At 42.3% G+C, this 27,423-nt stretch overlaps 1 protein-coding gene across 13 annotated transcripts in view; it reads left to right on the top strand.

The window, feature by feature from the left end:
* The window catches only part of LOC137376532 (CAP-Gly domain-containing linker protein 4-like), a 373,251-nt gene that overhangs the window by 294,422 nt on the left and 51,406 nt on the right, over positions 1-27,423 (top strand). For 12 of the 13 annotated variants that reach the window (XR_010976270.1, XM_068045264.1, XM_068045256.1 and 9 more), the window contains one exon: positions 8,508-8,583. The exons of the other annotated variant lie outside the window; for it this stretch is intronic. Coding sequence is in view for 11 of the 12 variants with exons in the window: in XM_068045264.1 (XP_067901365.1) it covers positions 8,508-8,583 (76 nt within the window). In the remaining variant the exon portion in view is untranslated. The remainder of the gene's footprint in view (positions 1-8,507; positions 8,584-27,423) is intronic. 13 annotated transcript variants of the gene reach the window in all.

Below are 27,423 nucleotides of genomic sequence, written 5' to 3' on the forward strand. Positions count from 1 at the left end.
GGGAAGATGTTTACAGAGAAGCCACATGTCAAGGTTTATGGAAGTCAAAAGGTTGACTTTCTGTTTGTTGTGAACTGTTTTGAAGACAGTTGGAGATCAACTTGCCAAGGAAAAACCACCCAGCTCACCTCTTTCTCTACCTCTTTGAAGAAACCCTGCTAAGATCCAGCATGGGAGAGCTAAAATCCCTGGTGCTGCATCTCTCCTGAGAAACTGGAAAAACTTGCCAGATTAATTCTCAAAGCCATCTGAAAAGAACTGCTTTAGAGAAGATCCCAGTGACTCGTCTCTGTATACCTGGATGCTAGACTAAAAAGCACAACTGACTTACTTCCATATCTTCTCTTTTTCTTCAAGAATTAGTACGTATTTGGCCAAAGCATTCTTTTTTGTCTTTATTTTTGTAATAGACCTGTTCAGAGAGAATTTCTGTATTTTTTTCAGGGTTTGTGTGAGTGTGTGTGTGGGGAATTTAAAAAGGGAACTTTCATATTTCAATCTGTGGTTAATGCTTTGTTTTTTTACTGGATAAGTCTTGTTTGATAATAAACTGATAATTTTGTTGTCTATTAAAAAAACCTGGTTGGTCTATTTTATTCTGGGATAAAGAGTAGAGAAGATGATTGACCGAATTGGTAACTGAGTAAACATTTTTAAAAATAAGTTATGACCTGTGAAGAAGTGGACTCCTCCCACCTTGGTCATAACAAACACTATATACAATCTTCCTCCATGATTTTTCTGGTCTCTGCATCTAAAGAGGATCCAGCAATGCAAATTTCATGCAAATGAATGTCAGAGATGCCTGGTGTAAATTGACCCCATAAAATCTTGTGCTGTTGCTTTCTATACTGCCATTTAGGTGCTTAAAGGGTTAAGCTGATAGCCTCGAGTAAGTACTGAACAATTAAAAATTGCTTTTCAATTCATTTTGCTGCATTTCAAAGTGTCTGTCAAGGCTATAGTAGTAGTCCTAGTACTGGGGAAGCTGTTTAATTTATTCTCCCACTTTCCAGTAGAGAAAAGGAAGATACCATATGGAATACTACAGTATTTGGCATACTTGGAGGAGTTACAAATGTCTTAGATGAAGGAATAGAGAGTCATAAAGTTTCCTGGCAACAAGTTAGGTGGCACAGTAAATAGTGTAGATGAGAGCAGAATGTTGCAATGGGACATTGATAGATTAAGCAGAGTTAACATTTCAGGTCTGATGAAAGGTCACAGACCTAAACATTAACTCTGCTTCTCTCTCCACAGATGCTGCCTGACCTGCTGAGTATTTCTAGCACTTTATTTATTTCAGATTTACAGCATCAGCATTATTTTGCTTTTATACTGATAGATTAAGTCAGTGGCAAAACTGTGGCAGATGGAGTCCAATGTGAGGAAATGTGAAGTCATCTACTTAAAATCTAAGATAGATCAGAGTATTTTCTAAATGTTGAGCGGTTAGGAACTGTGGAGGAGCAGAGATTTTGGGATCCAAGTACAGAAATTACTAAAGGCTAGTAGACAGGTACAAGAAATAATTTAAAAAGGCTAATGGAAAGTTGGCCTTTATCTCAAAGGAGCTAGAGTACAAAGGGTTGTAAGTTATGTTATAGGTATATAAAACTCTGGTTGGACCCCATTTAGAGTACTGTGTTCAGCTCTGGGCACCACACCTCAAGAAGAATGTATTGTCGCACAGATTCACCGGAATGATAACAGGGTTAAAAGGGTTTAATTATAAGGGCAGGTTGTATAAAGTGGGCTTGTATTCACTTGAGTATAGAGGATTAAGGGATGATTTAATTGAGGTGTTTCAGATGGTTAAAGGAGTTGATTGGGTAAATGGAGAGAAACAATTTCCTTTGATGGGAGAGTGCTGGACAAGGAGGCATCGCCTTAAAATTAGAGTTGGCTATTCAGGGGTGATGTCAGAAAGCAATTCTTCATACAGAGTGTGATGAAAACAGGGAAGGCTCGCCCCCAAAATCTTTGAGGCTAGTTCAGTTGAACTGAGATAGATTTTTGTTAGACAATAGTATGGAGCCAAGACAGGTTGATGGAGTCAAGATACAGATCAGCCATGATCTAATTGAATAGCAGAACGGATTCGAGGGGTTGACTGACCTACTGCTGTTCCTATGTTTCTGAGATTAATGATAGGTAGAGATGGCATCCTGAAAGACAAAGGCTTCAATTTATCCATATCGTCTGATACAACTGTACAGGCAGCAGACAGCACCTAATCCAGGAATGTCGTCACCTGAGATTGCCCAAAGATGGGCTGAGGGAATTGTATGGCCAACTGTATGAAGACTGCATAGATATTACTCTATGTCTGGAAGTCAAGGTGGCAGTACAATTTCTTTGTAGCTGACTTCTTCCAGTGTGCAGCTCATGATCTGAGCAGCATAAGCCAGTCAATAGGTTCAAAAACCAGGTCATGAACACTAGTTTTAATAGAGAAGCGTGAGTCACATGGAAGGTATCGGCTGTTTAAATAGCTTTCCCCTTTGGCACAAAGTGATAGAAAAACATACACAGAGTGCATCTCAAATACAAGGTTAGTGCTTGTAGTATAGTTTGAGGGATTGGAGTTTAAAAACAGTAATTTTTTTGTTGATCTGTTCACTGTTAAATTTAAAATGGTCTACATTTAAAAGAGTTTGACAAAGGGGTAATGGGTGTCAGTTCCCACTTCTCAAGCAATTAGCCAGAACATGCTTGATTGATCTAACTGTGCATTGTCGTTAGTCTTATTACATCTCAGGTAGACACATCTGTAGCAATTAACACTGATCACTTACATTAAAATGTATGAAATATTTGGTCTGCATTGGACAATGCACTGATAAGAGAAGAATCTGTGCACTTTTGTGAATAACTGACTCAACACAAAACTATGAGGGGCATTGATAGGTTAGATAGGAAGAAACTTTTTCCCTTAGAGGAGGGGTCAATAACCAGGGGGCATAGATTTGAGGTAAGGGGCAGGAGGTTTAGAGGGGATTTGAGGAAAAATATTTTCACCCAGAGGGTGGTTGGAATCTGGAACGCACTGCCTGAAGAGGTGGTAGAGGCAGGAACCCTCACAACATTTAAGAAGTATTTAGATGAGCACTTGAAACGCCATAACATACAAGGCTACGGGCCAAGTGCTGGAAAATGGGATTAGAATAGTTAGGTGCTTGATCGCCGGCATGGATACGATGGGCTGAAGGGCCTGTTTCTGTGCTGTATGACTCTAAGACTCTAACACATGCAGTGAAAATCTGCAAGCATAAATAGGACATGCTTTGAACCAGAATGTTTAACATAGAGTTAATGGCAAAAAAATTGAGATTCTGAAATTTGTGCATTTACGATATGCATATTTAACTAATGAGCAATTAAGTGATTTTCATTGCAATATACGGCCTATCTTTTTGGTTATCGGTGACATTTCTATGTATTCTTTGATTCCTTCTCATGTTTAGATGACTTCCCAGTTGGGGAAGAAATTCACAGCCTTCCTTATTAACATTCATTTCACAGGGTGATGTTTGAAAGGATCGCCTATTTTTCTATTTGATGCACGTTTTGTGACTGAGTCAGATTGACAATGATTTATTATGCTGTTAGAGTATATTAGGTATTCTTAACACTGGACTGCATAGCCAAATGATGGAAGAATCTTGATAAAAACGCCTTTAGTTTCTCTGAAGTAAATTGGACTTAATGGAGATGGCTATGCTGAAAATGTTTAGTTTAAATTAAACTCGATTTTTTTCTTTAATTTATTCAGCAATACTTCATTGACACTGTGAACTGTGATTATGGTGTCTTTTCTTGTTTACATTTATAATGAGAACCAGAACAACTTGAATTTATATAGTGCTACTCACATAAAGTAACATCCCAAAGCATCTAGTTGGAAGACAAAAATCAGAGGAAGGACAGGAAATTAAGAGGGGGCCAAAAGTACAGTGGAAGAGATATATTTTTAAAAGCGTTTTGCAAAAGGGAGAAGCTTGGATGATGGGTGTTTAGGACTTGTATTAGTAAGGATTGAACTGTCAGAATTTTGAATTATGGCATGACCAGGATCCCGATTTCTATTTTAGGTAGGAACTTATCTGAACCTACTGTTATATAAGTCTGCAGGAAGGCGTTTTGGGGTGGTGCATGTATGTAAGTAAGTGAGAGGAGCTGTATAACCATAGTATACAATGGGAACCAGTGGGTGTAGTATACTTGGATTTCCAAAAAGCATTCGATAAGGTGCCACACAGAAGGTTAATACACAAGATAAGGTCTCATGGAGTTAGGGGTAATATATTAGCATGGATGGAGAATTGGTTAACACGCAGGAAGCACAGTGTAGGGATAAATGGGGCAGGCTGTAACTAGTGGAGTGCTGCAAGGATCAATGGTGGGCCCTCAGCTATTTATAATCTATATTAATGACTTAGCCGAACAGACCAAGAGTAATGTATCTAAGTTTGTTCATGATACAAAGTTAGATGGGAATATAAGCTGTGAGGAGGTCACAAAGAAGCTGCAAAGTAATATAGACAGGTTAAGTGATTGGCAACAAGGTGGCAGATGGAGTATAATGTGGGGACCTATAAGGTTATTCACTTTGGTAGTAAGAATAGAAAAGCAGAATATTTTTTAGAGGCGTGAATCTTTTAAATGTTGATGTTCAGAGAGACGTGAGTGTACTCATACAAGGAACACAGACAGTTAACATGCAGGTTCTTTTGGGCCTCCTTATCTCGAGAGACAATGGATACGCGCCTGGAGGTGGTCAGTGGTTTGTGAAGCAGCGCCTGGAGTGGCTATAAAGGCCAATTCTGGAGTAACAGGCTCTTCCACAGGTGCTGCAGAGAAATTTGTTTGTTGGGGCTGTTGCACAGTTGGCTCTCCCCTTGCGCCTCTGTCTTTTTTCCTGCCAACTACTAAGTCTCTTCGACTCGCCACAATTTAGCCCTGTCTTTATGGCTGCCCGCCAGCTCTGGCGAATGCTGGCAACTGACTCCCACGACTTGTGATCAATGTCACACGATTTCATGTCGCGTTTGCAGACGTCTTTATAACGGAGACATGGACGGCCGGTGGGTCTGATACCAGTGGCGAGCTCGCTGTACAATGTGTCTTTGGGGATCCTGCCATCTTCCATGCGGCTCACATGGCCAAGCCATCTCAAGCGCCGCTGACTCAGTAGTGTGTATAAGCTGGGGATGTTGGCCGCTTCAAGGACTTCTGTGTTGGAGATATAGTCCTGCCACCTGATGCCAAGTATTCTCCGAAGGCAGCGAAGATGGAATGAATTGAGACGTCGCTCTTGGCTGGCATACGTTGTCCAGGCCTCGCTGCCGTAGAGCAAGGTACTGAGGACACAGGCCTGATACACTCGGACTTTTGTGTTCCGTGTCAGTGCGCCATTTTCCCACACTCTCTTGGCCAGTCTGAACATAGCAGTGGAAGCCTTACCCATGCGCTTGTTGATTTCTGCATCTAGAGACAGGTTACTGGTGATAGTTGAGCCTAGGTAGGTGAACTCTTGAACCACTTCCAGAGCGTGGTCGCCAATATTGATGGATGGAGCATTTCTGACATCCTGCCCCATGATGTTCGTTTTCTTGAGGCTGATGGTTAGGCCAAATTCATTGCAGGCAGACGCAAACCTGTCGATGAGACTCTGCAGGCATTCTTCAGTGTGAGATGTTAAAGCAGCATCGTCAGCAAAGAGGAGTTCTCTGATGAGGACTTTCCGTACTTTGGACTTCGCTCTTAGACGGGCAAGGTTGAACAACCTGCCCCCTGATCTTGTGTGGAGGAAAATTCCTTCTTCAGAGGATTTGAACGCATGTGAAAGCAGCAGGGAGAAGAAAATCCCAAAAAGTGTGGGTGCGAGAACACAGCCCTGTTTCACACCACTCAGGATAGGAAAGGGCTCTGATGAGGAGCCACCATGTTGAATTGTGCCTTTCATATTGTCATGGAATGAGGTGATGATACTTAGTAGCATGCTAAGTGCAGGTACAGCAAGCAATTAGGAAGGCAAATGGCATTTTGGCCTTTATTGCAAGGGGTTTGAAGTACAAGAATCAAGAGGTCTTGCTACATTTGTATAAGACTTTGGTGAGACCACACCTGGAGTACTGTGAGCAGTTTTGGTCTCCATATGTTTATGTTTAGAGATACAGCACTGAAACAGGCCCTTCGGCCCACCGAGTCTGTGCCGACTATCAACCACCCATCCTACACTAATCCTACACTAATCCCATATTCCTACCACATCCCCACCTGTCCCTATATTTTCCCTACCTATACTAGGGGCAATTTATAATGGCCAATTTACCTACCAACCTGCAAGTCTTTTGGCTTGTGGGAGGAAACCGGAGCACCCGGAGAAAACCCACGCAGACACAGGGAGAACTTGCAAACTCCACGCAGGCAGTACCCAGAATTGAACCCGGGTCGCTGGAGCTGTGAGGCTGCGGTGCTAACCACTGCGCCACTGTGCCGCCCCAGGAAGGATATACTTGCCTTGGAGGTGGTACAATGGAGGTTCACTAGTTTGGTTCGTGGGATGAGAGGATTGCCCTTTGATGAGAGGATGAGTAAATTGGGCCTATACTCTCTTGAGTTCAAAAGAGTAAGAGGTGATCTCATTGAAACATACAAGATTCTGAATGGACTTGATAAGGTAGACACTGAGAGGTTGTTTCCCCTGGCTGGGGAATCTAGAACACAGGGCCACAGCCTCAGGACAAGGGATCGATCATTTAAGACTGAGATGAAGAGAAATTTCTTCACTCAAAGGTTTGTAAAGTTTTGGAATTGTCTACCCCAGAGGGCTGTGGATGTTCCATCGTTGAGTATATTCAAGATTGAGATTGATAAATTTTTGATCTCTCAGGGAATCAAGGGATATGAGGAGCAGGCAGGAAAGTGAACTTGAGGTAGAAGATCAGTCATGATTGCATTGAATGGTGGAGCAGGCTCAATACACCAAATGGTCTATTCCTGCTCTTAATTCCTATGTTCTTACATCAAGTTAGAGCTGGCCTTAACTAGAGTGCAGTGTGAAGGCCTAATTATGGAAGTGTTGCTTTAAGAGGGTGAAATGTGCTGGTGATCAGGATGGGCACAGATGCAAAAGAGAGTGTCTAGTGTGCTAAGTTGTCAGCCCTGGTGATGTCATTGAACTTTTGCCAGCATTATTCTGCAGTCCTAGTTCTAGTGCAACCTCTCTCCAGGCAGCACGAGTTATCTATCTGGGTAGCTTGATGGCACCCACACCCAGGAGTCTCTGCCTTTGACTTTCTCAAGGAGAGCTTGGAGGTCTGAGTCAATAAATCTCTGTGTCCTTCTATGGTTGCGCTATGCCATTCTGTCCTCTGTGTCCTGATGGTGTCTGCACAGACATAATTCTGTATAAGTATATTAAAAATATTGCTAATACATGCAGTGAAGTTAATAGTGAACAAAGTAAAAGTGACAAATACTGTTCCTCTCTCTCATGTTTGTTCCCCCAATCTGCTGCTGAAGAGTGCAGGCTGAACTGTCTTTTTAAAGGCTGTACAGAAGTACCTGGTATTTCAGCTGTATACACCAGTATACACGGGTTTTACACCATGACTGCACCAATGGGACCCAAGAAACCCATGTGTAACCTCTGCAGGACACAATCTATGGACAATTTTTTTTAATGGGGCAACAGAGGTGTAACTGATTTTGAGGAAATAGAGGCATAGAGTACAAAAGCAAGGAAGTTATGATGAACCTTTATAAATCTCTGGCTTGACCTCAACTGAAGTATTGTGTGCAGTTCTGCACACCGCACTTTAGGAAATTTGTGAAAGCTTTAGAAAGGGTGCAGAAAAGATTTATGAGAATGGTTCCAGGGATGAGGGACTTCAGTTGCATGGATAGATTAAATGCTGTGTGGTCTGCTGGGGTTGTTCTCCTAAGAGAAGAGAAGTTTGAGAGGAGTTTTGATCAAGATGTTCAAAGTCATGAGGGGTCTAGACAGAGTGACTAGAGAGAAACTGTTTTGGTGGAAGGGTCGAGAACCAAAGAACACTGATTTAAGGTGTTTGGCAAAAGAACCAATGACGACATAAGGAAAAAACATTTTTACGCAGCCAATGCACTACCTGAAAGTGTAGTGAAGGCAGATACAATCGAAGCTTTCAAAAGGGTATTAGATAAGCAGCTGAAGATAAAAAAAATTGCAGGGCTACGGAGAAAGGGCAGGGGAGTAGGATTAGCTGAGTTGCTCTTGCACAGAGCCGGCACAGACACTATGGGCCAAATGGCCTCCTTCTATGATTCTATACCAGGCAATGTACATTTTTGAGGATATTGTTTTATTTGTCAATATTATGCATATTGTATTTACATTCGATATTGGATTAAATTATTTTATATCTGTTCTTTCTGGGTTTCAGAATATTTGTTATAAAAAAAGCAAGAAATGCTGATAGTTTCCTTAAAATCTTGTAATAATTGCCCCTGGTGTTTAGGTTTCCATCGAAGTTACAGCACGCCATCTGCTCTTCTGTCACCAAGGGAGTTCAAACGAAAGAATGCTTCTAGCAGGTAACATTCAATGCTGGAAATTTCTTAGTAACATAGCATGTGACATCAATTAGGAAAGCTTTCCTTTCTATTCTTTTTAAATAATGACTATTGCTAGTTGTTCTGCAAGGCAGCTGATTTTATCAGAGCCATTAGATGTATGTTTGAAGTCTTTTTTTAATAACAGAAACCTTTGTAGGGCTCACTGACCTCAATATCAACATACTTGCTATGTATTCCTGGTGTGTGAAGATTTATGACACGAGGATGAAGTTTTAAAAAAACTGAATACTTTCATTCCAGAAAACTTATCTTTTATAACTACCTTTTTTTAGCAATCAAAAAATTCCCCTAATCCTCTTGTTCAAATCTCGCCAAACTCTGGAAATCAGTACAAAGGCAAAATACTGTGCATGCTTGACATCTGAAATAAAATGAAAGATGCTGGAAATACTCAGCAGATCACACAGCATTTTTGGAGAGAGAAACTGAGTTAAGGTCTCATGTCGATGGCCTTTAATCAGGACGGTCATCGACCTGAAACAAAAGGTTATCGACCTGAAATGTTAACTCTGTTTCTTTCTCCACAGATGCTGCCAGACCAGCTGTCCAGTTCCAGTATTTTCTGTTTTTATTCTGGAAATCAGTAACCTGTCTGTCATCAATGTGTCACTCTAATTTCCCTATTACAAATTCCGGGCCGGCGTTTGATATTGTCATGGCTTCATTGGTGTTGATCACTCCTATAAGTGGGATGCTCATTCAGGCATGCACCCATACTGCTGAACATCTAATTTATATGAGAGTGTAAACTGAAGGTATAACAATAGGCCCCTTGTGATTAGAACTGAATAATATGTCCTTTAAAAGGTGCCGACGTATGTGCTTCTCCATTGTTTTAGTAAGCAGACTGAAAACATTTTAGTGAGGTGCGCTGTGGACCAAATCATTAACCTGATTTATTTTTACAATCCATGGGATAGAGTTTCTGTTTTGGGCGCAATTGGCGATATGTGTGTGAATTGCATTCAAAATTGTGCTAGATTTCAGAATTTTGTTTTCTAAAGTTTCCACTGAAATTATTTGCATTTTGGAAAACGTAAAATTTTCCATAAACCAGTACAATTGGGCAGTGTTTTAGAATGTAAGTATTAAAAAAATTTTTTTTGCTTTTAAAATATTCTGTCATACATTTAACAGGGGTGACTTGGTGCAGTTTGATCAGTATGGCTGAAAATAGTTTATCTCAGAAATAAGCATTTTTATTCAGAGTGTTGTTATTAGAACATTACAACGCAGTACAGGCCCTTCGGCCCTCGATGTTGCGCCGACCTGTGAAACCATCTGACCTACACTATTCCATTTTCATCCATATGTCTATCCAATGACCACTTAAATGCCCTTAAAGTTGGCGAGTCTACTACTGTTGCAGGCAGGCCGTTCCACACCCCTACTACTCTCTGAGTAAAGAAACTACCTCTGACATCTGTCCTATATCTATCACCCCTCAACTTAAAGCTATGTCCCCTCGTGTTTGCCATCACCATCCTAGGAAAAAGACTCTCACTATCCACCCTATCTAACCCTCTGATTATCTTATATGTCTCTATTAAGTCACCTCTCCTCCTCCTTCTCTCCAACGAAAACAACCTCAAGTCCCTCAGCCTTTCCTCGTAAGACCTTCCCTCCATACCAGGCAACATCCTAGTAAATCTCCTCTACACCCTTTCCAAAGCTTCCACATCCTTCCTATAATGCGGTGACCAGAACTGCATGCAATACTCCAGGTGCGGCCTCACCAGAGTTTTGTACAGCTACAGCATGACCTCGTGGCTCCGAAACTCGATCCCCCTACTAATAAAATCTAACACACCATATGCCTTCTTAACAGCCCTATTAACCTGGGTGGCAACTTTCAGGGATTTATTGACCTGGACACCAAGATCTCTCTGTTCATCTACACTACCAAGAATCTTCCCATTAGCCCAGTACTCTGCATTCCTGTTACTCCTTCCAAAGTGAATCACCTCACACTTTTCCGCATTAAACTCCATTTGACTTCTCTCAGCCCAACTCTGCAGCCTATCTATGTCCCTCTGTACCCTACAACATCCTTCGGCACTATCCACAACTCCACCGACCTTCATGTCATCCGCAAATTTACTAACCCACCCTTCTACACCCTCTTCCAGGTCATTTATAAAAATGACAAAGAGCAGTGGCCCCAAAACAGATCCTTGCGGTACACCATGAGTAACTAATCTCCAGGATGAACATTTGCCATCAACCACCACCCTCTGTCTTCTTTCAGCTAGCCAATTTCTGATCCAAAGCTCTAAATCACCTTCAACCCCATACTTCCGTATTTTCTGCAATAGCCTACTGTGGGGAACCTTATCAAACGCCTTACTGAAATCCATATACACCACATCCACTGCTTTACCCTCATCCACCTGTTTGGTCACCTTCTCGAAAAACTCAATAAGGTTTGTGAGGCACGACCTACCCTTCACAAAACCGTGCTGACTATCGCTAATGATCTTATTCTTTTCAAGATGATTATAAATCCTGTCTCTTATAACCTTTTCCAACATTTTACCCACAACCGAAGTAAGGCTCACAGGTCTATAATTACCAGGGCTGTCTCTACTCCCCTTCTTGAACAAGGGGACAACATTTGCTATCCTCCAGTCTTCCGGCACTATTCCTGTTGACAATGACGACATAAAGATCAAGGACAAAGGCTCTGCAATCTCCTCCCTGGCTTCCCAGAGAATCCTAGGATAAATCCCATCTGGCCCAGGGGACTTATCTATTTTCACACTTTCCAAAATTGCTAACACCTCCTCCTTGTGAACCTCAATCCCATCTAGCCTAGTTATCTGAATCTCAGTATTCTCCTCGACAACATTTTCTTTCTCTACTGTAAATACTGACGAAAAATATTTATTTAACGCTTCCCCTATCTCCTCTGATTCCACACACAACTTCCCACTACTATCCTTGATTGGCCCTAATCTAACTCTAGTCATTCTTTTATTCCTGATATACCTATAGAAAGCCTTAGGGTTTTCCTTGATCCTATCCGCCAATGACTTCTCATGTCCTCTCCTTGCTCTTCTTAGCTCTCCCTTTAGATCCTTCCTGGCTAGCTTGTAACTCTCAAGCGCCCTAACTGAGCCTTCACGTCTCATCCTAACATAAGCCGCCTTCTTCCTCTTGACAAGCGCTTCAACTTCTTTAGTAAACCACGGCTCCCTCGCTCGACAACTTCCTCCCTGCCTGACAGGTACATACTTATCAAGGACACGCAGTAGCTGCTCCTTGAATAAGCTCCACATTTCGATTGTGCCCATCCCCTGCAGTTTCCTTCCCCATCCTACGCATCCTAAATCTTGCCTAATCGCATCATAATTTCCTTTCCCCCAGCTATAATTCTTGCCCTGCGGTATATACCTGTCCCTGCCCATCGCTAAGGTAAACCTAACCGAATTGTGATCACGATCACCAAAGTGCTCACCTACATCTAAATCTAACACCTGGCTGGGTTCATTACCCAGTACCAAATCCAATGTGGCATCGCCCCTGGTTGGCCTGTCTACATACTGTGTCAGAAAACCCTCCTGCACACACTGGACAAAAACTGACCCATCTAAAGTACTCGAACTATCGTATTTCCAGTCGATATTTGGAAAGTTAAAGTCCCCCATAACAACTACCCTGTTACTCTCGCTCCTGTCGAGAATCCTTTCCTCTACATCTCTGGAACTATTCGGAGGTCTATAGAAGACTCCCAACAGGGTGACCTCTCCTCTCCTGTTTCTAACCTCGGCCCATACTACCTCAGTAGACGAGTCCTCAAACGTCCTTTCTGCCGCTGTAATACTTTCCTTGATTAACAATGCCACACCCACCCCTCTTTTACCATCTTCTCTGTTCTTACTGAAACATCTAAATCCCGGAACTTGCAACATCCATTCCTGCCCCTGCTCTACCCATGTCTCCGAAATGGCCACAACATCGAGATCCCAGGTACCAATCCATGCTGCAAGCTCACCCACCTTATTCCGGATGCTCCTGGCGTTGAAGTAGACACACTTTAAACCAAGTTCTTGCTTGCCAGTGCCCTCTTGCGTCCATGTAACCTTATCCCTGACCTCACTACTCTCAACATCCTGTACACTGGAACTACAACTTAGGTTCCCATTCCCCTGCTGAATTAGTTTAAACCCCCCCGAAGAGCACTAGCAAATCTCCCCCCAGGATATTGGTACCCCTCTGGTTCAGGTGAAGACCATCCTGTTTGTAGAGGTCCCACCTACCCCAGAAAGAGCCCCAATTATCCAGGAAACCAAAACCCTCCTTCCTACACCATCCCTGCAGCCACGTGTTCAACTCCTCTCTCTCCCTATTCCTCGCTTCGCTATCACGTGGCACGTGCAACAACCCAGAGATAACAACTCTGTTTGTTCTCGCTCTAAGCTTCCACCCTAGCTCCCTGAATTTCTGCCTTAAATCCCCATCTCTCTTCCTACCTATGAAGGTGCTTCTGTTTTTTTTGTTAAAATATTTTTTCAGGAATTCATAGTCAAGCTGAAGAAATGTTCGACCAGTTTTTTTTTCAAGACAGTCAACAAGGGGACACTGAAAGAACTGGTTTGGCAACAGTGTTTACTGGCTGTCACATGACTCAAGTTAAAAATAGAACAGAAACCCTGGTAACAGGGGGAGATGTGGGCAGAGAAATGACAGGTACCCCTAGATAGGACAAGCTCGGGAGCAGCAGTGCGCACCTGAAATGGCAAAAAGCTCACAATCTTTTGGTTGTCGTGTAGTATGTTTTTACCTTCTGGAGTGAGATAAAGTTAGCCTGCTGCTGAAGAAGTGTCAAGGAAGGAGAGAAGACCACAACTCAATTCGCTTTCCAGCAACTATCTAAAAAAGACCCTGAGCAGTCCACTATGTCAGTTCATCTTGTCTCCTGTCTTTGAAGAAAGCCTGCTAAATTAATTCTCAATGCCACCTGAAAAGAACTGTTCTAAAAGATCCCAGTGACCTGTTTACGTGTACTCGGAGGCTAGACTGTATGCCAGTTTTGGAACAACATATCTCAGCTGCTGGTTTCTTCAATTATGAGCAAGTATTCAGCCAAGTGTTTGTTTTTGTCTATAATAGAGCTCTGAACCAAAAAAAATCCCTTTTATTTTTCTGGTAAACCGGTGTATGTATGTGAGTGTGAGGGGCTTAGGTAAAAAAAGGGACTTAAAATTTCAGTTTTCATTACTAGTTAAGACTTGTTTTATAATAAACTGATAATGTTGTTGTTCATTGAAGAAACCTTGTTAGTGTGTTCTATTCTGGGAAAAAATCGAGTATATGAATGACTGTATCGGTAAGTGGGAAAATTAAAAATATATGTTGTGATCTATGGAGAAGTGGGACTAGAATAAACAGTGCACTCCTGCTGCCTCGGTTGTAACAGTGTCTAGTCTACCATCTATGATAGCTCAATTTTAAATAACAGAAAATGACTTTAAGAAACTATTTACTACTTATATTCCCTACGTGACAACAGTGTCTACATTTCATTGGCTCTAAAGCACTTTGAGACATCTGGTGGTCATGAAGAGCACTATATAAATGCAAGTCTTTCTTTTATATTGGTGTACAGTATTCAGTTTCTTAGTAAATTTTTAAATTCAGAAGCTTTTAATAAGTGCCTGTTAGTGACCTTGCACACAAAAAACGCAGCTTAATTTTAAGAGCCTCCTCAAAGGCCTGCAAATGGGCGTAATTAGCAGAAACTCATGTTTAATTCGATCTCAGAGTCCCAGAGTTATTTACGGCACAGAAGGAGGCCATTTGGCTCATCAAGTCCATGCCGGCTCTCCACGGAGCTCTTCAGTATTACCCAATGTTTTCATTTTCAAGCCCAAATTAATAATTAACAATAAGCAATAATTTTATCAAGCTCCATATAAGTTCCATATAAGAATGAGCACTAACCTTAACCCTGTGTATTTGTGATAAAGCTCAATTGAAAAGTTAATTGTAATGCTATTCCCTATTATTGTTTACCATGTCCGTTTTAACAATAAGCTGTCAAGTTATTCCCCTGTGTATCGATTAGCAAGCCCAATTTAACTATGAATTATCCTCGTGTAATTCATTCAGGGTCACTTGTTATGAAGATCAATTAAACTATTAACTAATTTATTAGCCAGTCTATTAGTATATCCAATGTAATAATTAAATGTAAATATATTTGTTTTTGTATCAGTTGTCACATTCAATTTAACAATTTAATGTTACCTCCTCTACCACCTTCTCAAGGGCCATTCGGATGGGCAATACATGGTGTTCTTGCCAGTGACGTTCACACCTTTCCTTTCCAATCACCTAGATGAACAAGGGCAGCAGATGCACAGGAACACCACCACCTGCAGGTTCCCCCCATCCAAGTCACACACCGTCCTGGCTTGGAACTATATCGCCCCTCCTTCACTGTCACTAGGTCAACATCCTGGAACTCCCTCCCTAACAACACTATGGGTGTACCTACACAACATAGACTGCAGCAGTTCAAGCAGGAAAGGAACACATTTTTTTTTAAGTTCATATGCACTATTTGATGTTTTTATAACTTAGGAGTGCAGTTTAGAGTGGGTCAAATTATTCACAAATTTGGGGTTCAACTCAAAGTCGCTACTAAGTAAGTCTCAAGTAAGTCTTTTGTGCCTTGAAAGAGAAAAATACAAATCAAATACCTTTAATTTCCAACAATTTCTCATTCTTGCAAAGCATTACTGTCTTCCTGTTCCTGTGGCCAGTTTTGTTGGCAGGGCCAACTTTTAGCATAAATAAAAACAGAAAGTGCTGGAAATACTCAGCAGATCTGGCAGCATCTGTGGAGAGAGAAACAGAGTTAACATTTCAGGTCAATGACCTTTCATTAGAACTGGGTCATTTATTTCTGTTTTTATTTCAGATTTCCAGCATCTGCAATATTTTGCTTTTATTTTAGTGCCAACATCTAGCATGTTTTTTAAAACCGAAATTTTGCAGAAACTCCATTTACACTGGATGTAATTTCCGCTTGAAATTTCTTGATGTTTTGGGCTGGTTTGGTTGATTTCGGGTGCATCAGGCTGAAAAAAGAAGCTTGTCTTTTGGATGAGGTGTTAAACCGCGGCTCCATCTGCTTGCTTGGGTGGATGTAAAAGATCCCATGGCACTATTTTGAAGAAGAGCAGGGGAGTTATCCTCGGTATCCTGGCTAATATTTATCCCTCAATCAACATCACAAAAACAGATTATCTGGTCATTATCACAATGCTGTTTGTGGGAGTTTGCTGCGCACGTATGGCTGCTGTATTTCCTGCTTTACAACAGTACTTCAAAAGTATTTCATTGGCTGTAAAGCACTTTCAGATGTCTGGTGATTCCGAAAGGCACCATATAAATGCAAATCTTTTTTTCTTCTTGCATCTTAGTGGAAACGCCAGACCACCAAGCACAGTAATAGTTATAATCAAATCTCGCCTTAATTCAATTTGAGAATAAGAAAAAGTAATAAATAAACATCACACTCCCTTTCGTAGTGGAACCACTTGACCTTTGCTGGTCAGTCTTTTGGTTCTGATTGGGTCTGAGTTTAACATGACTGAACTGTCCCTTGCTGAGCTCACTCACTCTCAGATCGAATTAGCTGCCTGAATTTTACATGTGTCCTTTTTCCTTTTCTCTTCTTGTGTTTGTAGGAAATGTGATGGCTGTCCTTTTTTTTCTGTTCAGTAGGTTGCTAGTTGGCTTGTCAATAAGAATGTCTACCTCTACCCACCAGCCATGCTCCCCTCCCCCCCACAATTGGTGTGTGGGTCCCTAGAAATCATCTCCTGCTGTTCTCTAAAATGAATGGGGAACATCTTGATGTACACCTGAGTCGGGATGAGTCAATAAAGTTCAAGCCTCACTCCAGAGATTTGAGCATATAATGTTTCCTGGAGTCTGGCTCTGAGGACCTTACAGCAGTGCTGGATGGAGTTTAATGACCTCACAAGGGTGGTCAAGGTCACTGAATGCATCTTCAAATGACCTCTCATATCCACCGCACCATCAATCTCTCATGCTGCCCAATGCACAAGATCCCTATTGCTTACCAAGCAGCAGTCCCTAGCACTCAGAACTCATGCCTAACATTCAGATACTTCACCTCACCCTCACACATTTTCCAATGCCAGGCTCACACACAGCTCTCACTGCCTCCAAATACCTCCAGCTGTTCACCAGTGGCAGGCACATCACCCAAACACAGTGCAACACAATCACTAACATTCTGCCCTCTCTCTTGCAGCACAAGGCGACACAAAATACAAGGGTACAGCAGAGAACCAGCGGGGATCAGGCATGCCTTCATCCCCTGAGCTTGACGGAGAAGATGGTGCTCCATGTCATATGACAAAGACCATAGCGTCTGGTGTTGTGGAGAACATTCAGGATGACAATATGTTACTGCCTTATGACCCTTCTCAATTCCTCCAAGGAAGAAGCACCGTCACTTGATCCAACACTCGCAGCCAGCAGCTCAGATACTGGCACTGCCAGTGGAGGCTAGTAGAGTCAGGATCTGCAGGTGGTGAGTGGGCTACAGGCAAACCAGGGGGAAAGAATAGCTCGTCTGTCATCTATTTGGAGAGCGAGGTCACAGACACATTCTGCTGCAGGGGACTCAGATGGGGACTTCGATGGGGTGGCATACAAAAATACACTGATGAACATGCACACAGAGATGCTTGGTGCATTGGCAGGCCTGCCACACAGCCTCCAGTCATTGTCAAGGTGCTTGGAGGAATCTGGCTCCAACATGTGGGACAGGGCTTCGCACAGAGCTTGGAGCCCATCCTTTACAGTGTAAAAATGGTGACCAATTCCATGCCAATACTTGTGGACCCTCCCATGATGCAGCTTCTTGTGGCTGCTGATTCAGCTTCCACTGCAGCACAGGCGGTAGCACTCAACATCTCAGTGCTGCAGTGTAGGATCAGATGGCGGTTGTGAGATCCAATCTTGCTGCCGTGCAGACTCAGACTGCTGCCATTGTGGCAGCGATTCTCAGTGTGCAAAGGACATGCAGGCTCTCACGGCTGTCAATCTGCCCTCCAACAGATTACTAGGATTGCTGAAGCGCTGTCCCAGGGGACTGGCAGTGGTACTGTAGAACATGAACCTTCTGTCCTCTCTCAGGATGGCAGCAATTGTGTTCCTACCACTGCCTTTCCACCAGTGCCCTTGCTGTGGCCTCTCAGCCAGCCAGTATGGACTACTGGTGCCCATGCCAAGGTGGTACAATCTGAAGCCAAGTCCTCAAGGCCCAGAGCTGCTCGAGGGTCCTGCGAGGCCATCTGCAGTTTTCCTCAGTGAAAGCCAGCAGACTTCCCCCAGCCATGCTGCAGCCACTGGAGTAGCGCTGCACAGGAGCACCAGTCCAGGCAAAGGCACCCGCAAACAGGCACGAAGGGAATGCACAGGATGAATATTTCATATTTCATTTTTGTTTGTATAATTGGATATGTTGTTGGATAAAGATTTTTAACGGTTAGATACAGACATCGGAACGTGTTGCTTCAGCACAGTGATGATCTACTCCATGATGTTGCTCATGGCTCCATGGTTCTCATTATATGTCCGCTGTCCACATGTGGTCGTGTGGCAGAGGAGCGGGGATGGTCATGTGTACTGGGGATAGCCTTTGTCCTTAAGCAGACAAAGCAGTCACACTCTGTTTGTTCTTGAAGGTGTGAGATGGTGGCAACAGTAGACTGCTTCAGAATGTAAGCATCCTGGCTGTTGCCAGGATGGCAGGCTTCACTGACATGGGCTGGAATTTTACATTATGGCGGTGCCCCACCCTGCCCACCAGCTAAAAAGTCAGGGGAGAGCCCATCTCTGCCAGGCCTGGAAGTCACGCAACAATTTTGCATGGCACAGGCCCTTAATTGGCCTTGGTTGGGACCTCTACCCCCCTGAGGCAGGAAGTCCTGCCTCCAAGAGCTGATGGCCAATCAGAGGGCTTGCAGCACCTCAGTCCCAGTAGCACCACCAGGATCAGTGGCCCTGCTGGGACTGCGCCCAGCAAGAAAGACCATGGACATTGCCCCTCAGGAAGGTAAGTGGGGTTCGGGTCTCACAGGCTGTGCCCCAACAAGGTGGGTGGGAGTTGGATAGCAGGGCAGGGGATTAGTTTTAGCAGGGGCAGCCCTTGTTGCTGGCGGGGTTGGGGGGGTGGGGAGGCTCGGTGGAGCTCAGGAGGACCCGCCCCCAGCCTGCATGGAGGCCTCCTGGTTTTACTGGGTGGCCTCTTCAGGGACTGAAGTGCCCGTCGGCCACTGGTAAAATACCAGCGGCGGCGGTGGGAGGCCCTTAACTGGCAACTAATTGGCCACTTAAGTGCCTTAATTGGCCTGGGTGGACTGTTTGACAGCTCCCCCAGCTCCCACTCAATTTTACGCCCCACCCCGCCCGCCGCTTCCCATCCCATCCCGGAGGGGGGTTGGGATGGCGTAAAATTCCAGCCATGATGTACTGTGCATGGTTGCACACCAACTGCATGCCAATTGAGTAGGAGGCCTTGCAGTTCCTATACCTCTAACCATTGACCCACAGAGCCACATGCATGCAGTCACTGGTGCCCTGCATCATATGAATCCTGCTATCTTGGCAAAGCCACATGCCCTCTCATCCTGCTTCTCCCTACTGAGAGAGAAAATGATGTATTTGGCTGTCCTGGCATAGATGGCCTTCACCATCTCCAGGATGCTTTCATGGATGGTGTATTTGGAGATGATACATATGTCTTTTGCTCCTGTCTGGAAAATATTTGGAAACAAAAAAGTTCAATGTCACCATGACCTTTACAGCCACTAGCAGTGTCAACCCGCCCTCGGACGAGGCTCCAGGTCATGTTGAAGGAGGTGGCACAGTTCTGTGACCACATCCTTGTTGAACTAAGTTGCCTTCGGCACTGCTCCTGGCTTAAGTGGATGTAAGAAAAGTGCTTATATAAAACCTGTGGTGGGTAGGGCCTTCTGTGCAGAGAACTCCTCCTCCTCACTCTTTATAGAGCGTCCCCTTCTGCAGCCTCTGCTTCATTTCTTGGTCATGTTGCAGACCCAGATGCCCTGCAGCACAGCACCCCCATACCTCATACAGATTTGGGTTACTAAATCCTCTGGCCTCCCTGAAAGTATGTGGCAGCTCACCACAAAACCTCCAAAAACATATCACAGCACTTCCATGAAGTTTGCCACAGCAGAGGTAAGTCAAAAGTACCTCACCTGCAAGTTGGATGCCTGCCCCTTAAATAATAGCAGTGCTGGAGTTGTGGGGGATGGGGGAATTCCTCATGCTGCTTAACACCTGTTCAGCTGAGAGTGATTACCACAAATGTTCAGTGCACATGAGCAGACCAAGTTTCTGAACAGTGCATGAAATCAGCTTGAATTACATCATCATAGGACCTATCCTGCAGCTTTCGGTGCACACATGGCACCCTTCTCTGCATGGGCCATGCCAGAATTTTCTTCCTTGGGGACTTCCATGGCACCTGTACCAGGGGTATTACGGAGCCCAATTTTGAGGCTGTCATCTTCTCAAATGTTCACATTTCTCAACTTGTCGCGCACATAAATTAACTTTAAAAAGCTATTTTTGAATATCTTTAGCTAAGTGCTTTCTTTCTACTGGTGTCAGTGTCCTACTTCATTTGACATTTTAGTTGCTAATTGATTCACAGGCTGGATTTGACAATATTCAAGAATGTGTCATCTTGTCAAATCCATTAATAGAGCAGTTTATGTCTGGATTAGCATCTTTATTTTCATTGGTATGGATAATCAATTCACAAAGACTGAAATTATGAACAGTGAACACATTTTTAATTGAAAAAATAGGAACTACGTCAGTGCAGCATAAATAATAATGAAATGTTTTATGGCTAGGCCTTTGTTAACTTTACTAATTTCAGTTTCCACACATCTCTTGCTTGACATCTTGTAGTGTGTCCTACCTACATAGTGCTGCAGTAAAAATTAATTCTGGAAGTATATATGATTTAATCACATTTATCTTTGAGACAAAATCAACCTTTTAAATTCAAATTCAGTTCTGAATTGCAGTTTATTCCCTAAGGGTAGCAGTTTTTAATTTATTCAATATTTTTTAATTGGTAGCCAGTAACAGGTATATTTTTGCAAAGCCTGCAATGACAAACCTGCAAAGTGCTCTGCATTAATTCTTTTTAAATGAAGCATGCAGCTACCATCTGCTACTGAAGGCAGAGGAAGGGAAAACACATAGTAGACCAGTGTTGGAAAGCAAAGGATGCAGGCAGGGACATAAAGTTTGAGGAGAATCTCAGTGTAGGGAGAAACAAGGATTTGGTGAATACATAGGACTGAATATTAACCCCCCAAAATGGGTTGTTTGGGTTTGGGTGAGATGTTAAAACTTTAAATATCTCATACCCAATCCCAGCCCGTTCATTTCCAGGTTTAAAGGAGGTGGGACAAGGGTCAGGCAATCAACATATTCCCAGGAGGTGGATTGGCCAATTAAATATTTTAATGAAGCTGGCAGCCTCTGATTTAACTAGTTTTTCAAGTTAAACTCTGGCTGCTGAATGGAGGCAAGGACAGTTTTGAGGAGAAGGTAAGTTTTTCCCTCTGTACCCCTAGCCGCGCTTCTACCCACCCCCCCCCCCCCCCACCTACCCCATACAGCATCCCTCCACTTGGATCAGAGATCTATCTGTCCCCCACCCCGCTGCTGCCTGGGGTCAGTAATTGGACGCCCTCCCATTATTTTCTTCATTATCATTTCTTTCCTTATATTAAGTCCACTAAGTTCCTCCCCTTGACATATTTTTAGGTTCCTTTGTCCTCTCTATGGAAACAGATATGAAGTACTCAATTAATAAGTCTGCCAAAGCAGCAGATTCAGCAGCAAGCAAGAATTGGAGTTAGGCAAGGTGACTGATGGCATAGACAGAGAGGCAGAGTTTGGAGACACTTCAGAAGGTGGGAAGAAATTTAACAGTGACTGGAATGATGGATAAGCAAGATATAATGCTCACAGCAGAATTTTGAAGTTTGGGTAGAGTGAAGCATTGAACCTGCCGATGACAAAAGTATGTTTGCGAGTTGTTGGGATTGAGGTGAGGTGGAAGTGGGTGAGATTTCAATGGTAGAAATATGCATTCTTGGCAGTAGGCTGGCTATGGGATTCGAAGTTTAGCTTGGTTGAGCAGGGTTGAGGTCACACAGTTCTAGTGTTTGCTGTTATTTGGAATCCAGTGAATCAGTAAGATTTCACGATTCATATTTTCAATGCTACTGAATGAAATAATTGTGCCATTGAAAATACGTGAATTATCACTAATTGTTCTGCTAATGGTTGTGACAAGTTGACATTCTTTAATCTTGTCAAATCTAGCCTGTCAACCAATTATCATTGAAAATTTCAAATGAAATTAGCCACCTGTAGTTACATTATGACACCATGATTTTTCTGTCACCAATAGGAAACAGTAAATAGCTGAAGATATTCAAAAAAAGCTTTTATAAAATAAGTTCAAATATTGATTGAAGTAAGAAATCTTAGTGCTCAAGAATAGTGCACTTACTTCAATTTTAAACCAACTAGTAGCATCAAGAACTCTTAAGATCAGAGTGGATTCAATCCATCCTGTTACATACACAGTTACTGAATGATTATGTGTATTTCTGTTGCCAGCTCACTTTGGCTGTTTATTTACATCGCTGATATGCTAAAGTAAGCTGTCTTCTCCTGTAGCCTGCTGTAAATTAGTTTGTAAATTACTGCTGAACTGGTGGTGCTGTAAAAGGCTGTCCATACTGTTGCCATTATCATAAGTATACAAGGGATGTATTTGTTTTGACCTTACTTCCTCCCTAGCCTAGTACAGTAGGTTTTCCCAGCCTTTTTATATAGTGGCAATCTGCTTTATGCTATGCAATATATATAATACACAGAATGAGTGAAACTATGTTATTAGTACAAAGCATTTCAGGAGTGTTCGTAGCATTTTCTGCTTCAAATCATGCAATTATATTTAATGAAATCAGTGGCCTTGATTATTTTTATCTTTAGTTATGTATTCAATTTGAAGTCTTACTGGATGCATGCACAGCTGGCAAGGAAGATGTTCCAGATCACAGCTAGATAGGACGTAAGAACATAAGAACTAGGAGAAGGAGTAGGCAATTCAGCACCTCGAGCCTGCTCATTCAATACGATCATGGCTGATCTCACCTTGGCCTCAACTCCACTTTTCTGCCTGTTCTCCATAACCTTTCAACCCATTACTAATTAAAAATCTGTCTATCTCCTCCTTAAATGTATTCAATGTCCCGGCATCCACCACACTTTGTGGTAGTGAATTCCACAGACTCACGACCCTTTGAGAGAAGTAATTTCTCCTCATCTGTTTTAAATCTGCTACCCTTATCCTAAAACTATGACCTCTCGTTCTAGATTGAGGAAACATCCTCTCTATGTCTACTTTGTCAATCCCCTTAATCATCTTATATACCTCAATTAGATCTCCTCTCATTCATCTAAACTCTAGAGAGTAAAGGCCTAAACTGCTCAATCTCTCTTCATAAGACAAATCCCTCATCTCTGGAATCAATCTAGTGAACCTCCTCTGAACTGCCTCCAATGCAACTACATCCCTCCTCAAGTAAGGGGACCAAAACTGTATGCAATACTCCAGGTGCGGTCTCACTAATGTCTTGTACAGTTGCAGCAACACTTCCCTACTTTTATACTCTATTCCTTTAGCAATAACTGCCAAAATTCCATTTGCCTTCCTTATTACCTGCTGTACCTGCATGCTAGTTTTCTGCGATTCATGCTTGAGAACACCCAGATCCCTCTGCACCGAAGCACTCTGAAGTTTCTCTCCATTTAGATAATAATTTGTCTTTCTATTCTTCCGACCAAAATGGATAACCTCACACTTATTCACATTAAACTCCATCTGCCAAATTTTGGCCCATTCACCTAACCTATCCATATCCATTTGTAAATTTCTTATTTCTTTGTTGCGACTTACTATCCCACCTATTTTAGTGTCATCTGCAAATTTGGCTATAGTACCTTCTACCCCTGCATTAATATAGATTGTAAATAGTTGGGGCCCGAGGACCGAACCCTGTGGCACCCCACTAGGAACATCTTGCCAACCAGAAAAAGACCCATTTATCCCGACTCTCTGTTTTCTGTTGGTTAGCCAATCCTCTATTCAAGCTAATAAATTGCCCCTAATCCCATGTGATCTTACCTTGTGTATTAATCTTTTCTGCGGCACCTTATCAAATGCCTTCTGGAAGTCCAGATGTACTATATCTACAGGATCCCCATTATCCACTTTGCTTCTTACATCTTCAAAGAACTCTAGCAAATTAGTCAAACACGACTTACCCTTTATAAAACCATGCTGACTCTGATGGATTGTGTTTTGACTTTCTAAATGTCCTGTTATTGCTCCCTTAATAATGGATTCTAACAATTTCCCAATGACAGATGTTAAACTAACTGCTCTATAGTTTCCTACTTTCTGCCTACCTCCCTTTTTGGATAAGGGCGTTATATTTGCATTTTCCGATCCGCTGGAACCTTTCCTGCATCCAGGGAATTTTGGAATATTATAACCAATGGATCCACTATCTCTGCTGCCACTTCCTTTAAGACCCTGGGATGTAGGCCATCAGGCCCTGGGGACTTGTCTGCCTTTAACCCCAATAGTTTGCTCAGTACTTTTTCCCTAGTGATGATGATTGTTCTAAATATGTAATGAGTACTGGGTGTGGGGTCGTGTGGTCTGCTACTGTTCAGTGGCTTATCTAGGGATCTGGAACTAGTGGAAAGGATGTATTGGGGAGGGGATCCTTGAGTGCTTGAAGGGCCATGAATTAGGTTGGGACCCTGACAAACTGAATATTGGTCATCTTCACCATTTTCTGCAGGGCCTAGTTTCCACAGGATTCTTTGACCATCCCAGACAAGATCACCTGTGTCAAAAGGAGTGTTGCAGGGGGTAGTGCATTCAAAAACTCAGTTTCCTCATCACCCGTGGAACAGCAGCAGTCTCTATTACAAGTGAAAGGAGGCATACTAGCCACTGCAGGGGTGCCAAGAGACCTCACTGGGGACACAGGCCTGAACCATGGCCTTGACGCCTTGACAATGCTTTTTTGGGTACTTATTTATTTTGGCTTTTTCTTAAAAGAGGCCAGTAGAAAACATTGTATCATATTTTTGGGGTTGGAGGAAATCTGGTAACAGCCCTCCATATGCAGGCACCCTCTGACACATTATGGGGCCTGTCTGGAGGGTGCCTAAGATGCATAGCCTCACACTAGGATTATTTGAATCAAAGAACTGCCCCTGACTCTGGAAAGGCTTGTGGGGTTTCCCAGAAGGCCAATCCTGGGGTATTACGCCACAATCAAAGGAATGTGGATTTTTGGAGTCAGAAAATCTAAATGTGACAAGCAGGAATGGTGGAAATAACTTGATGATAATATGTGTTAGCAGTGTACAGTCAGCAAATGTTAGACTTACAGAAGTGCATATCATATCCAAGACTTTTAATATATTAACAGAAATCCTGTGGCATTGCTCAGATTGAGTAAAAGAATAAAAACAAGAAATGCTGGAACCACTCAGCAGGTCTGGCAGTATCTGTGGAAAGAGAAACAGAGTTAACGTTTCGGGTCAGTGACCCTTCTTCGGAACAGAAGGAACACTCTGAAGAAGGGTCACTGACCCGAAACGTTAACTCTGCTTCTCTTTCCACAAATGCTGAGTGGTTCCAGCATTTCTTGTTTTTATTTCAGATTTCCAGCATCCGTAGTATTTTGCTTTTATTTGAGTTAGAGAATACCTTGTTTTCTACCAATGGGGTGACACTTAACAATACAAACAAATGAAAGGCATTTAATATGTTATATGTACGTACATTCACTTAATGCTTTCAAGACTTTGTTCCTCTTCACAAATCCACTGTTATTTATGTGTTACTACTAGATTTTCTGTCTTTTTTTCCTCTATTACCTATTTTTTCCTATTTTCCTTCCTTCATTTCATCTTACTCGCCTTGTGTTTCCTGCAGACTGTTAAACAGACCTTGCCTATTTCTGTCTGCTGGTTTTCATTATTAATTTTCATTATTAATTAATTGATCCCTGTTCTTAAATGTCTCCATGGCAAGCTTTGAGGTCTTTAATTATATGACATAGGAGAAACTTTGGGGCTGAAAGTCCTGTCACAAGTACTGGATGAAGCCACAGGGTCAATGGAATCAAAAATCGGGCGATGTGTAAGACAGGTGGCTGATCTGCTATGGTAAAAATTATGATTCACTCCTTGGAGACTTTGCTAGGGAGGGATTTTGCTTTCCAAAATCAGTTGGCAGTTTAAAAGTGCTAATTCATTATAATAAACGAATAAAAAATAGAAAATGCTGGCAATATGCAGCATGTTAGCTAGCAACTAAGAAAAGAAAAGGCAGGTTAATGTTCTAGGTAAGGACCTTTCATCAGAAAGAATATGTATTATTATTAAAAGTCAGTTAATTCTCCTCCCCCTTCACTAGTATATGCCAGGTATGCTTCCATTAATATTGGTGACATTGGAAACTAGGCAAGATGATTGATTGCATTGTGGTAAAAAAGAACTGAGATGATATAGAAAGATCTATTTTACAGACAAGAGAAATAAACAGTATGAAGGAAAAAAAGCTAAGACAGAAAAAGGAACAAAAGAATGATTAAGACACAATAAGAGGAAAGAAATAGTCGAGGAATTCATCAAAAATAATTGACTTACTGACTGCAAGAATATCAAGGGCTTTCAGATGTCACAAATCATGATGGTACAAGATTTACTTCGCAGACAAAAATCTATGCAGATTAATCTTCAGAACTTTTTTCCATACCCTAAATGCCAATTACAATTGCTTTGAATACATTAAAAAATAGTTATTGTTTTGAAGGACTATTTGGAGATTTCTGGTGCATTTATATCTTACCTCTTGTTTGTGATGGCAATCATAATATTTAATATTTTGTTTATTCTTCCTGTAATGTGAAGGTTTCTGTATCTAGATAAGTATAAGGAATAGAAGGATATGTTGATAAGGTTAGATGAAGTACATTGGGAGTAGTCTCACTGCTGGATGAACAAGAGGAATCTTATGCATAAAAGCTGGGGAAAAAAAGCTGGATGCTGGAAATCTGAAATAAAAATAGAAAGTGCTAGAAATACTCAGCAGGTCTGGCAGCATCTGTGGAGAGAGAAACAGAGTTAACGTTTCAGGTCTGTGACCTTTCATCAGAACTTTGATTGTGATTGATGTTGCATTGTGTTTGGGTGATATCCCTGCCATAGCTAAATAGCTGGAGATATGTTGAGGCAGCGAGAGGTGGGTGTGAGGGTGAGGTGGATTATGTGAATGTTAGGTGTGATTCCTGAGTGCTAAAGTTTGCTGCTGAGTGAGTGATGGGTATGTTGTGCATTGAGCAGTGTAAGAAGTTGGTGGTATGGTGGGTAAGAAATGTCATGTGCAGATGCATTCATTGACCTTTAAATTCAGATTGGGCTAATTTTAGATATGCTAATCTAAAATGCAAGGGGAGGGGTGGTGGTGGTGTGGGTGGTGTGGGAAGCTAGGTAAATATCAACATCATCAGGGGTCTCAAAATAGGCAGTAGCGGATCAGCCACCTGTTGCATATATTGCTCAATTTCCTTTCTGTTGAAGTCAATGGCAAGTAAAATC

The sequence above is a fragment of the Heterodontus francisci genome, chromosome 13 (assembly GCF_036365525.1).
Source record: "Heterodontus francisci isolate sHetFra1 chromosome 13, sHetFra1.hap1, whole genome shotgun sequence".
Taxonomy (NCBI): Eukaryota; Metazoa; Chordata; class Chondrichthyes; order Heterodontiformes; family Heterodontidae; genus Heterodontus; species Heterodontus francisci.